At 51.9% G+C, this 12396-nt stretch overlaps 1 protein-coding gene across 3 annotated transcripts in view; it reads left to right on the forward strand.

Moving 5' to 3' along the window:
• Positions 1–12396, forward strand: part of FSD1L (fibronectin type III and SPRY domain containing 1 like) — a 64449-nt gene that overhangs the window by 37294 nt on the left and 14759 nt on the right. For 2 of the 3 annotated variants that reach the window (XM_024208022.3, XM_029911316.1), the window contains one exon: positions 302–431. In XM_024208022.3, coding sequence (XP_024063790.1) covers positions 302–431 — 130 coding nt within the window. Of the gene's footprint in view, positions 1–301; positions 432–2579; positions 2613–12396 lie in introns of all 3 variants that reach the window. The other variant, XM_024208020.3, reaches the window with a different exon arrangement.

Consider the following 12396-nt stretch of genomic DNA (forward strand, 5'->3'; position numbering starts at 1 on the left):
GCCCTGAGGCCTGTGGCGCCCCCCCCCCCCCAAACTCCGAGACTGCCCCAGCAACAGCCAATGCAACGGGCCCAAGCTGCGCAGGCAGCTCCCGGGCCAGCCGCACCAGGCTGCTGCAGAAGTCAGAGGTCACGGAATCTGACTTCCATGACCTCCGTGACCAACACGAGTTTTAACTATATAATTACTTGACTTTATAGTGCATTGTTGTCTACTACTCCTAAGTTTTTTTTTTCCTTAAATAGACAGCATGGGGAGATAATCCATGTCTTTTTACTCTTGGAAATCTTGTCTTAATCAGCACTTGTCTTCAATTTGGACAATACATCATCTCATCTGAACCTGAAAGTTGAAGATTCTTATGTTGAGTGGGATCCTACTGGAGGCAAAGGCCAAGAAAACAAAATAAAAGGAAAAGAGAATAAAGGCAGGTGAGAACTTTAACTCTAAGATCTGTAACCTGAAGTCTTAATTTGAATAAGGTTAACATGTTTAGAGCAGCAAACTATTTTATGGCACTGTTTGCGCTTAAGATACTTAATATATTAGTTTTGAATTGGCATACCATGAGATGCTGATTCCCTGGACCATAGGGTTGAATTAAAGATCCTTAAATAGGGAGTTGTCAGGTATACCTGGCTCATTGGACTATGGACACTGCCCAGGAAGTGAAGGGAGGAAAGTCAGTAGTATTGGTAGCTGGCACACTCCTGCCTCTGTGGGAGTTTACACCAACCAGATGAGTAAGGAGAGATGCAACTGTGGACACCAAAGGAAATTTCATCTAGACATTTCTATTTGGAAGAAACGTTGCTGTGGTATAGGATGGGGAAGGCCCAAGGGAGGGACAAGGCATGTAGTCCCATTGAGAGGAGACACTCAAGTAAGCCACTTTAAATATTTGAAGAGAAGCCAAATCAAGAGTTAGAATTTCTTGAATCTAAAACTTTAACACCTAAAAATCTTCTTTTGTGAATTCAAGGAGTTATGTAATGTGGCCCAAGTCAAATAGAGTAAGCCATCTCCAGTTACTTCACTATTGGACAGTAATTGTCATAGCTTCAGGTCTGACGCACTTAGATACGGTAGAACCACCAGTTCGAAGAATGAAAGACTGAGTCAATCTTGCTAATACTGTATTGTAGATGGATGGAGTTTGATAAAACAAAAGAAAAAACAGCATAAAGAGAACCAATCCATGGCCCTTTTTTGAAAGAGTAGAGGGTGTATTGGCATACCCTGAAAAGCTGTCCTTGACACACATTTCCATCTCTATAGTCCTGCTACATTCTTTGCATCAGTTGTCTGCCAAACTGCTGTTCTCAACCATGGAGTTAAGTTGCTTTCCATGGTACTGTATGAATATCTTTTTTTTTTTTTTTTTTTAAGTACTCTAGACCAGTGGTTCTCCACCTTTCCAGACTACTGTACCCCTTTCAGGAGTCTGATATTTTTTGTCTTGTGTACCCCAATTTCACCTCAACTACTTGTGTACAAAATCAGATTTAAAAGGACACAAGTGTTACAGCATACTAATACTGAAAAATTACTTGGTTTCTCATGTTTACCATATAATTATATTCCAATCAACTTATTTTATACTTCTTAGTGTATAGTGTATATAGAATAGTATAAACTAGTCATTGTCTGTATGAAATTTTAGTTGGTACTGACTTCGCTAGTGCTTTTTATGTAATCTGTTGTAAAACTAGGCAAATATCTCGATGAGTTGATGTACCCCCTAGAGATACACATACCCCTGGTTGAGAACCACTGCTCTAGACTTTCAAGGTTGAGGTCAGCTCAAACACACTGGGTAAGGGAAAGGGGGAAGGGACCAAGTCTCCTACCTGAGTAGTCTTGAGTCTATTCATGCACTAGCCTTAAAATTATATAAGATCTGTCATACCTAGAGGTGGTGTATATCTACTCCATAGAGGTGTTTTGGCTGCTCTTAACTGCCTGTCAGTTTATCACTGCTGATGAGGCATTCCCCATGACTGTCAGCTATTTCAACTTCTAAACTTACTATCTTGCATCAGATATGGTATGGACAGTAAGGGATGAAATGGGTAACCAGCCACTTAATTAAAAAATGGAATGAACTTCACATAATAGGAGGTAGTTCAAGTTTGGGCTGCCTCATGGAACCATAGTTGATGGATGAAGGAGAAAGGATACTGATATTTCTAAACTATTATCAGTGAGGATACCAAGATCTTTTGATAGCAAATTGAGTAAAATATTCTGTGAAAGTTAAAGGAGGGCTGTGCAATAAAGATTGTAGCCTTTACTAAAGTTTAAGCTTTACCAGAAGGCCAAATCTAGAGAAAAGAAGAACTTAATTAAATATCATATATAAAAGTTGCACTTAGTCAAGACTTATTTGTATAATTATGAACATCTAATGTGACACACATTCAGTTACCTAACATTAAAACAATAAATGCCTTCCTGGCTGATGGTGGTTGCCAGTGGTGTGAACAGTTTTGAAAGGCTGTTAAGATTTGTCTCTAAAGTTAATGTGTACAATTTTTAGTAGTGACATCTTTTAATCATTGCTTATTTCTGTCTGACAGTGGCCAGATTACTGTACTGAAGAACAATACAAGGTGATAACTTATGACTTTTCTAGTTCTAGGATCTAGCCTCTAGCTTTGCTGAAAATCTTCAGAATTTTCCTTTTTAATCCTTGCTCTTTCTCTAGATAAAACATGAGCCCATCCAACAGCCTTCATCAGTAACCAAGACAGTACCTTTTTGTTTTTGTTTTGTTTGGTCTGCTTTTATTTAATGGTTTAGTAATCTAATCTTCATCCATGGGGAAGGTTGATGCAGTCCCCATTCTCAGGAGAACAGCCTGTTACCCTAAGAGTGGGATATGCCATAACTCCTTTGAATCAAATGGAGCTGTACATGCTCAAGTTTCAATACAATCTAACATTGTTAATTTATATTACTATTGTGACTAGAAGCGCCAGTCATGGACCAGGACCCCCTTGTGCTAAGCACCGAACAGACACCAAACAAGAAAGTCCCTGCTCCAAACAGCTTACAATCTTTAGTTCTTCTTCGAGTGCTTGTTCATGTCAATTCCAGTCAGGTATGCACGCGCTGCGTGCACGACAGCCAGAAGATTTTTTTTCTTCTAGCTCCGGCACTGTCGAGGTGCGAGCTGGTCCCGAGGAAGGACTCTGCTAGATACCCTCGGCACCGTCATGGCTCCGCCCACAGGTCCCACTCTCCAGTGCCCCTCAAAAGGAAAGGCCAACAGAGGGCACTCCCCAACCAGGTCTAAAGACCAGTTGGCCAGCAAGCCCCCATCGGGCACCCATTTGGTGGGGATTCCATCACCTCCTGCCCCGGGACAAGTCCAGTTGAGTCCGGCTCTCACCACTCACTGGCCCACCACCACAAGGACCTATAGCTCCCCTCCACGCCAGTGGCGTTCGAGGTGGCAGTGGACTTTTGGCACAGCGCCACCTTCAACTCCTAGGCGGGTGAGGTTGCTGGCACCAGTTACAGGTACCGTACATCTATGGGCAAACCAGCGATGATGTCGGCCATAAGACCACTGTCTCCGTTGCATCGTCCTGTGGCACTGGCGACCCATGTGGAGGAGCCACTCCAATCCCCCAGTTGGCACCGCTCTCCAGCATCAAGGGGCTCCGCTTCTCTGTGGTCCTCACAGTCAGAGACCTCTGAGTTGGAAGCGGAGGCGTTGCGCTCTATTAGGAGCAGAAGATCCTGCTCCCGCTGCGACTGACAGCCGTACCTGGCGCCATGGCTGAACCAGTGGCAGGCCCCTCAATGGCCCTTCTGGACACCCTGGGCCTATCACCAGAGCCAGGGTTCCAGATTGACATTGGTGGCCTCAGCTTCTTTTGCGCAGCCGCATAAGCCCTCCACGCTGGGCATCCCGGCAGGGACCCATCCGCCAGCGTCGACTGTCTCTGCTTCAACATCAATGACCGCAGCACTGATTGTGCCACTGGTGACGGGGGCGTGGGTTGCTGCACCGCCCTCAACACTGATCACTAAACTGACTGATGTTGGAGGCACCAGCCGCAGCACCGGTTCTCCTCGCCCCCAGGGGAGCCAAAGGCAGGGAACAGGCCCCAGTACTGGCCACCATCTCATCCTCCTCGTTGCCGGATGAGGTGGTGGCGGGTTCCTCAACCGCTCTGGCCTTAGAGGACAGTAAGGTCTTTCAGCAGCTTCTGAGACAAGTGGCCCAGAACCTTAATATCAAAATGGAGGAGGTGGTCTAGGAAGCGGACCCAGTGGTCGACATCCTCTCCCCTTCCCGGCCATCCCCTATTGGGCTGGTGATGATCAAAATGATCAGCGATGCCATTAAGACTGTGGCAGACCCCATCCTTGTTGCCACTGACCATGAAAAGGTACAAGCGGAGGTACTTTGTTCCCTCTCAAAGGTATGAACATTTGTATACACAAACTCACCTTTCTCCCAGACTCCCTGGTAGTGGATGCAGCTAACCAGCACAAGCACCAGGGCTTCCAGGGGTCCTCTCTCAAGAACTGTGAGGCCAAAAAAATCACCTCTTTGGTAGAAAAATGTACTCTACGAGTGGTTGCAGTTTCGTATTGCTAACCATCAGGCAGTGGTTAGCAGATACAACTATACTACCTGTGGCGCAATGGTAAAGTTCAGAGCTCCTGCCTACAGACTCTCTCGTGCAGAGTTTTCCGCACTTGTCGAGGAAGGCAAACTGCTTTCCCATGTGTCCCTGCAGGTGGCCTTGGATGCAGCGGATGCAGCCTCTCACACCATGGCTTCAGGGGTGGCTATGAGAAGGAGTTCCTGGATGCAAGTCTCAGGCCTACCATATGAGATGCAGCAGACAATTCAGGATATCCCCTTCGAGGGTCAGTCTTTGTTTTCAGAGAAGACTGACTCTCATCTGCACAGCCTCAAGGACTCTCCGGCCACCTTGAAGTCCATGGGCCTCCACACCCCTGCCAACCAGTGGAGGTACTTCAAATCCCGGTTCCCCCCACCCCACCGAGGAATTATCAAGCTCAGGGTAGGCCAGACAGGTGGTGCAGAGGAATAGGAACTCAAGGAAGAGACCTCACCCCTCCTCTGGCCAGTCTAAACCCCTCGTCAGGCTCAAAACAGGCATCCCGCCTTACCTTTTCGTCCTGTCTATCCCCTTTCTACTATGTGTGGTACCATTACATTGGACCACTGGGTACTCCGCATGGTAGAGAGGGGATAGTCACTCCAATTCTCTACCCTTCCACCCCCTTCCCCATCCCTCTTCAAGGACCCTTCTTATGAGCAACTCCTTATTCAGGAGGTGCAATCGCTCCTCTTGCTTGGGGCAGTGGAATAGGTTCTTCAGGAGCAGAAGGGCAAGGGCTTCTATTCCCAGTATTTCCTAATACCGAAAGCCAAAGGCGGGCTCAGGGCCATCCTAGACCTGCGAGAGCTTAACAAGTTCATGAAGAAACTCAAGTTCTGCATGATCTCCTTGGCTTCTGTTATCCCTTCCTTGGATCCAGGGGACTGGTATGCCGCTCTCAACTTGAAGTATGTGTACTTTCATATAGCAATCACACCGTCCCACAGAAAATACCTCAGGTTTGTGGTGCACAACAACCACTTCCAGTTCAGTCCTCCCGTTCGGCCTGTCAGCGGCGCCTCGAGTATTTACCAAATGCATGGCGGGCGTGGCCACATTTCTGCACAGGCGCCAGGTACAGGTGGTGTTCTTCTAACTGGAATTGATATGAGCAATCACTCGGGGTGCATGCGCACCGCATGCACAGATGTCGGAAACTTTTACCCAAGCAGCTACCCGTTGGGCTGGCTGGGGAGCCCCCTGGAGTGGCGCCGATATGGCGATCCATATAAGCCCCTGCTGGCCCGACCCCTCCTCCCCCCTTCAGTTCCTTCTTCCCGTCTGTGACGGTTGTTGGAACAGTGGTCTCTTGGTTTCCCAAGTGCTCCACTAATCCCTAGCATATCTCAATCGTTGTTAGTTAATTGTTAAGAAAACTCTTAACACTAACTATTATCTGTAGTGTTAAGTAGTTAATTGCTGAGGGCAGTTTAGCGCTCTTCAACTGCCCTGCGGGGCCCTGGGGCATGCCGTCCCAGGGCTTCAAGCCTTGCAAGTCTTGCAACAAACCCATGCCTACGGGCGACCCCCACGACTCCTGCCTTAGGTGTCTGGGGGAGGGCCATCAGGCTGACAAGTGTAAGATCTGTAAGGCGTTCAAGCCACCGACAAGAAAGGAGAGGGAGATTTGCCTTAAACAACTCCTTATGGAGTCTGCGTTGCGGCCTTCCCAAGATGCGGGCCTGAGTGCCTCGGTGTGCAGTGCTCCCACAGCGGTGCCGATTCCAGCACCGCAGAAGATCCCACGCCCACCTCGGGACCGACGATCTCCCGGGACCCAGAAACGCCCGCATCGGCACCATTCCCATTCCCCAGTTACAGGAAAAAAGCAAGATCTGGGAAGACCTCCCGTCCAAGTCGATGCAGTTGTTCAAGCTCCGATCGAATAACAGGGCAGCCCAACACAGGTTGCAGTTCAAGTGGAGGAGATTATCTTGCCCTCCACTCCGGATACCTTCGAGGCCACTAGGGGCCTCATCGAGAGGACAGCCCCGGTACCCAGGGCCCGGCACCGACCCGAGTTCCGGTACCTTCCAAAGGCAAGCCGGCGATGTTTGGACTGTTGGCCCATAGACCATCATCTCCATGCCGTTCCGAGTCCCGGCACCACTCCAGGTACTGGTCTGACTCACGGCACCGGTTAGACTCGCGGCACTGGTCTCGCAGCCCCGACCCTTGGAGCCGCTCCCGCTCAAGGTCGCGGTCGACTGCTGGAACATGATCCCACTCGAGGTCCGGATTCCGCCAAGGGACCTCACGGCACCGTACAGACCGCCGCCGCACAGAACACCGATCCCAGAGTCGACTGTCGCCTCAGCACCGGTCCACGGCCCGTTACTGCTCCCCTTCGCGGCACCGATCATCTGAGTGGCGCTATTCCCCAGCGCGGCACTGGTCACTCGATCGGCACTGTTCCCCAGCACGATCCGCTTCCTGGCGGCGGTCACCCCATGATCCGTGGCTACCAAGGGGTTCGGTGCCCCCGCTACTACACTCGCGCACTGCCCCTCTTTGGCCATCGTGATCTCAATCCCCTTCTGGGAGGTCGGGAAGAGCTTCGGGGGCTTCAGACATTTCCCCGGTCAGGCCTGGGAAGCCTGGGGCAGAACCCCCCCAGTGACCACTTGGCAGCCTCAGTGGCAATTTTGGACCCCCTGGGCATACCACCAAGCACAAGGTGCCCCCCTAGGGGCCCAGCCGTTGCCGCGTTCGAACACCTGTCCTCCTGAGGCATCCCTCAGCCGTCCTCCTCTGGACTCGGACCTACCTGAGCAGTCGGCACCCATGATAGAGACTACCCCAGGGGCTCCAGAGGAGATGCCTGCGACTGACCCAGAGCCTGTCCCCGACCTGGCTCTCCTGGTGGAGTCGTCCTCATTCTCCTCTGATGAGGCAGTGGCTGGCACATCGTCTGGTCCACCCCTCATGGACTTTAGGGCCCTTCAAGAACTGTTGAGGCATGTGGCCCTCAATATGAACCTCCAAATTGAGGAGGTTGTGGAGGACAAGGACCCCATGGTGGACATTCTAGGCCCGGAGGGGCCTTCCAGGGTGGCCCTCCCCATGAACAAGGCTATTCATAACGCAAGTTCCTCTGGCAAACCCCTGACTCTATCCCTCCCACAGCCAACGGGGTAGAAAGAAAATACTTCGTTCCCACCAGGGGCTACAAGTATCTTTTTACCCATCCCGTCCCATGCTTGCTCGTAGTGGATGCGGTAAATGCCAGAGAAAGGCAGGGCCAACAATGGCCTGTGCCCAAATCAAAGGACTCTAAACTTCTCCCCCAAAAAGGTTCAGGCGTTTATTCTACTGGGGGTCTCTCGCTTAGGATCACCAACCAGTTGGCAATCCTCAATAGATACAACTTTAACTCTTCGTCTTCGGTCCTTAAATTCCAAGACCTTCTCCCACCGGAGGCCTGTACTGAGCTCGGGGCCATTGCTGAGGAAGGAAAATTGGTGGCCCAGACCTCTCTCCAGGGTTCCCTTGACGCAGCAGACGTGGCTGCATGCAGTCTGGCTTCTGGCATTGCCATGCGACGAAACGCCTGGCTACAGTCCTCGGGTCTTCCACCGGAGGTCCAAAACACCATCCAGGACCTCCCGTTTGATGGTCAGGGCTTGTTTGCAGAGCAAACCAATTCTCTCCTGCATACCCTAAAGGACACAAGAAACACTTATCAAATCTGTAGGTATGCATACCCCGGCTAACCAACGAAAGCCGTTTAAGCCCCAGACCACTCAGCAGCGCCCCTTCCCGCCTAGACGGAGGCAGGACTTTTCATGTCGGAGAAACAGATACTCCCGACGGAGGCCGTCCCGTCCCGTCCCCCCTCAGGACAGGGTCAAGGACAGTCTAAGCCTCCCCCGCGCCCTAAGTGCCCGTTTTTTTGAAGGTACGCCCGAGGGCAGACCACCAGCTCTCACACCGGACAGTTATCCTTTCCTGAATCGCCTATCCCGTTTCTGCCGGGCCTGGTCCTGTATCACATCAAACCGTTGGGTCCTCCACACGGTGGAGACGGGATATTCTATCCAGTTCCATACCATCCCGCCCTCCCACCCCCCTTCCCTGTCCCTCTTCTGGGACCCTTCTCACGAGCAACTCCTCATCCAGGAGGTTCAATCCCTCCTTGTCTTAGGGGCAGTAGAGGAAGTTTCTCAGGAGTTCAGGGGCAAGGGTTTCTACTCCTGCTACTTCCTTGTCCCCAAGGCAAAGGGAGGCCTAAGACCTATTCTGGACCTCGGGGAGCTCAACAAGTACATCGTCAACATGAAGTTCCGTATGGCCTCCTTAGCCACTATCATCCCTTCACTGGATCCGGGAGACTGGTATGCTGCCCTCGATATGAAAGACGTGTACTTTCACATCTCCATTAGTCTGCCTCACAGATGTTTCCTCCGTTTCGTGGTGGGCAAGACGCACTATCAGTTCACAGCCCTCCCCTTTGGCTTGTGCAAAGCCCCCCGCGTGTTTACAAAATGCATGGTGGTCGTGGCTGCCTTTCTTCGTCAACACCACGTTACGCGTCTTCCCGTACCTAGACGACTGGCTTATACGGGGCCGGTCTCACCATCACGTCCAGTCGCAGATACACCTACTCATGGACACGTTCACTCGCTTAGGCATCATGGTAAACCTCAGCAAGTCCGTCCTCGCCCCCTACTCAAACAATAGCGTTTATAGGAGCGGTCCTGGACGCAAACCAAGCGAGGGCTTTCCTTCCAGACGCATGGCGCCTGGCTGTAGCAGGCATAATTACCAGCCTCTGCAAGTTTCCCACCACCACAGCAAAGCACTGCCTCAGACTGCTGAGTTACATGGCGTCCTGTACATACATAGTGCAACACGCCAAGCTAAGGCTCAGGCTGCTTCAGGCGTAGTTGCAGTCTGCCTATCGACTGGGATGCGACAGCTTAGAGATGGTCCTTACGGTCCCGACACGCACACTTGACTCCCTGCAGTGGTGGCTGGACCCTCGGATGGTGGGTGCCGGGGTCCCGTTCCATCCCCCCCCAACCCACTCTGACTCTGGTTACAGACACGTCTGCCCTGGGATGGGGAGCCCACCTCGGCAGCCTGACAATGCAAGGCTTATGACACGAGAGCGAGCTGTCGTTGCACATCAACATCAGAGAGCTCAGGGCGATCCTCCTTGCGTGCCAAGCCTTTCTTCCCCACTTGTGGGGCCACTGCGTAGCAGTCATAACGGACAACACCACGGCCATGTTCTACCTGAACAAGCTAGGTAGAGCCCGGTCATTGCTGTTCTGCCAAGAAGCCCCCTCTCTGTGGGACTTCTGCTTAGTCCACTCCATCAACCTTCAGGCCTCGTACCTGCCGGGTGTCCAGAACGTCCTGGCGGATACTTTGAGCAGGCGTTTTCTGTCTCACGAATGGTCCATATGCCCGGTTATCATCCATTCCGTTTTCCGCACCTGGGGGTTTCCCCGAATTGACTTGTTCGCTTCGTGGACCAACAAAGTGTCCAGTTTTCTGCTCCTTCCGGAGTCAGTCTGGGCTCTTCAGCGGACGCCTTTCAGATCACGTGGTCGGGCCAGTTGCAGTATGCCTTCCCACCATTCCCACTGGTTCACAAGGTGCTCCTCAAGGTCCGCCGGGACAAGCCAGATGTCATACTGGTAGCCCCTGCCTGGCCACGTCAGTGTTGGTACCCGACTCTGCTGTACCTGTCAATTCAGGCTTCCCGACCTCGTATCCCAGAACCATGGCCGTCTCCTACACCCGGACCTCCAGTCACTCCACCTCATGGCCTGGAGGATCTGTGGCTGAACCAGGCTGAACGCGCCTGTTCGGACTCGGTAAGGCGGAGGCTTCTGGAAAGTCGCAAGCTGTTGACTAGGCTTACCTACGAGGCTAAGTGGAAGAGGTTTTCCAGCTGGTGCACTCAGCAGCAGGTGCCCCCACTCCAGGCTTCCATTTCACGCATTTTGGACTACCTGATGTTCCTAAAAGACCAGCACCTAGCCTTTGGATCCCTTAAGGTCCACCTTGCGGCCATTTCTGCGTTCCACCCAGGCGCGGCAGGGCGTTCGGTGTTTGCACACCCGGTCGTGCGGTGTTTTTTCAAAGGCCTGGAGAAAATCCATCCTCCAATGAAGCCACCAGTGCCTGCATGGGACCTCAACTTGGTCCTCTCCTGCCTTATGGGCCCTCCTTTAGAGCCACTGGCCACCTGTTCTCTTCTCTCTCTCTCTCTCTCTCTCTCTCTCTCTCTCTCTCCTGGAAGGTTGTCTTCCTAGTGGCCATCACTTCTGCTCAACAGGTCTCCGAACTACGCGCTCTCACCTGTGAGCCGCCCTATACTATCTTTCATAAAGTCCAACTAAGACCTCACCCGGCCTTCCTACCAAAAGTGGTGTCCCGCTTCCATGTGAGCCAGGATATCTTTCTACCGGTTTTCTACCCAAAACCGCATGCTGACATACGTAAATGCCTCCATTCTCTCGACGTTAGAAGGGCACTCGCCTTCTATACAGACCGGACAAAGCCTTTTCGTAAAACAACCCAGTTGTTTGTCGCCATTGCGGAGCGGATGAAAGGCGCCCCGGTTTCCTCTCAACGAATACCTTCGTGGATCACCGGGTGCATTCGTGCTTGCTATAACCTGGCAAACGTCACCGAGCCTGCTGTTACAGCTCACTCCACGAGAGCTCAGGCGTCACCCGCTGCCTTTCTGGCACACATTCCTCTCCAGGAAATCTGCAGGGCTACCACATGGGCCTCGGTTCATACCTTCACGTCCCACTATGCCATCATCCAGCACTCTCGGGATGATGCAGCCTTTGGTAGAGCGATCCTTCAATCTGCAGTTCCTTGACTCCGACCCCACCTCCGAGGTAAGGCTTGGGAGTCACCTAACTGGAATTGATATGAGCAATCACTCGAAGAAGAAAAAACGGTTACTTTTCTGTAACTGTTGTTTCTTGAGATGTGTTGCTCATATCTATTCCATTCCCCCCCCACCTTTCCCTCTGTGGGAGTAGCCGGCAAGAAGGAACTGAAGGGGGGTTGGGCTGGCAGGGGCTTATATGGATCGCCATATCGGCGCCACTCCAGGGGCTCCCCAGCCGGCCCGACGGGTAGCTGCTAGGGTAAAAGTTTCCGACATCTGTGAACGCGGCGCACGCGCGCACACCTAACTGGAATAGATATGAGCAAGACATCTCGAACAACAGTTACAGAAAGGTAAGTAACCAGTTTTTTCCTGTACCGCGATGACTGACTGATCCAGGGCTCTATTGGAGGCGCAAGTCGGATTCATCATTGCAACCTTTGACGAACTGGGCCTTTTCCTGAACGTGGAGAAGTCGATTCTGTCCCCTGTTCAGAGGATAGTTCATAGGGGCAGTGCTGGACTCGACCCAGGCCAGGGCGTACCTACCGGAAACAAGGTTCCAGGCCACGGGCAGCATCATTCGTCATCTCAGGCAGTTTCCCAACACCACAGCACGGAATTGCCTAAGACTCCTAGGACACATGGCCGCATGCACTTGCGTGGTGCAACATGCCAGGCTCAGGGTAGTGACTCTGCCTCACCTGGTCCTTGATTCCCTCCTGTGGTGGCTCGATCCACAGATGGTGTGTGCAGGGATCCGCTTCGCCAGCCCCCAGGCACCTCTTGTTGATGACTAACGCATCAGACTTGGGCTAGGGAGCACATTTAGGAGACCTCAGGACACAAGGCCTCTAGTCTCAGGCAGAACTGGCTCTCCACATCAAT

This window comes from Terrapene carolina, unplaced genomic scaffold (assembly GCF_002925995.2).
Source record: "Terrapene carolina triunguis isolate 2854851 unplaced genomic scaffold, T_m_triunguis-2.0 Scaffold94, whole genome shotgun sequence".
Taxonomy (NCBI): domain Eukaryota; kingdom Metazoa; phylum Chordata; order Testudines; family Emydidae; genus Terrapene; species Terrapene triunguis.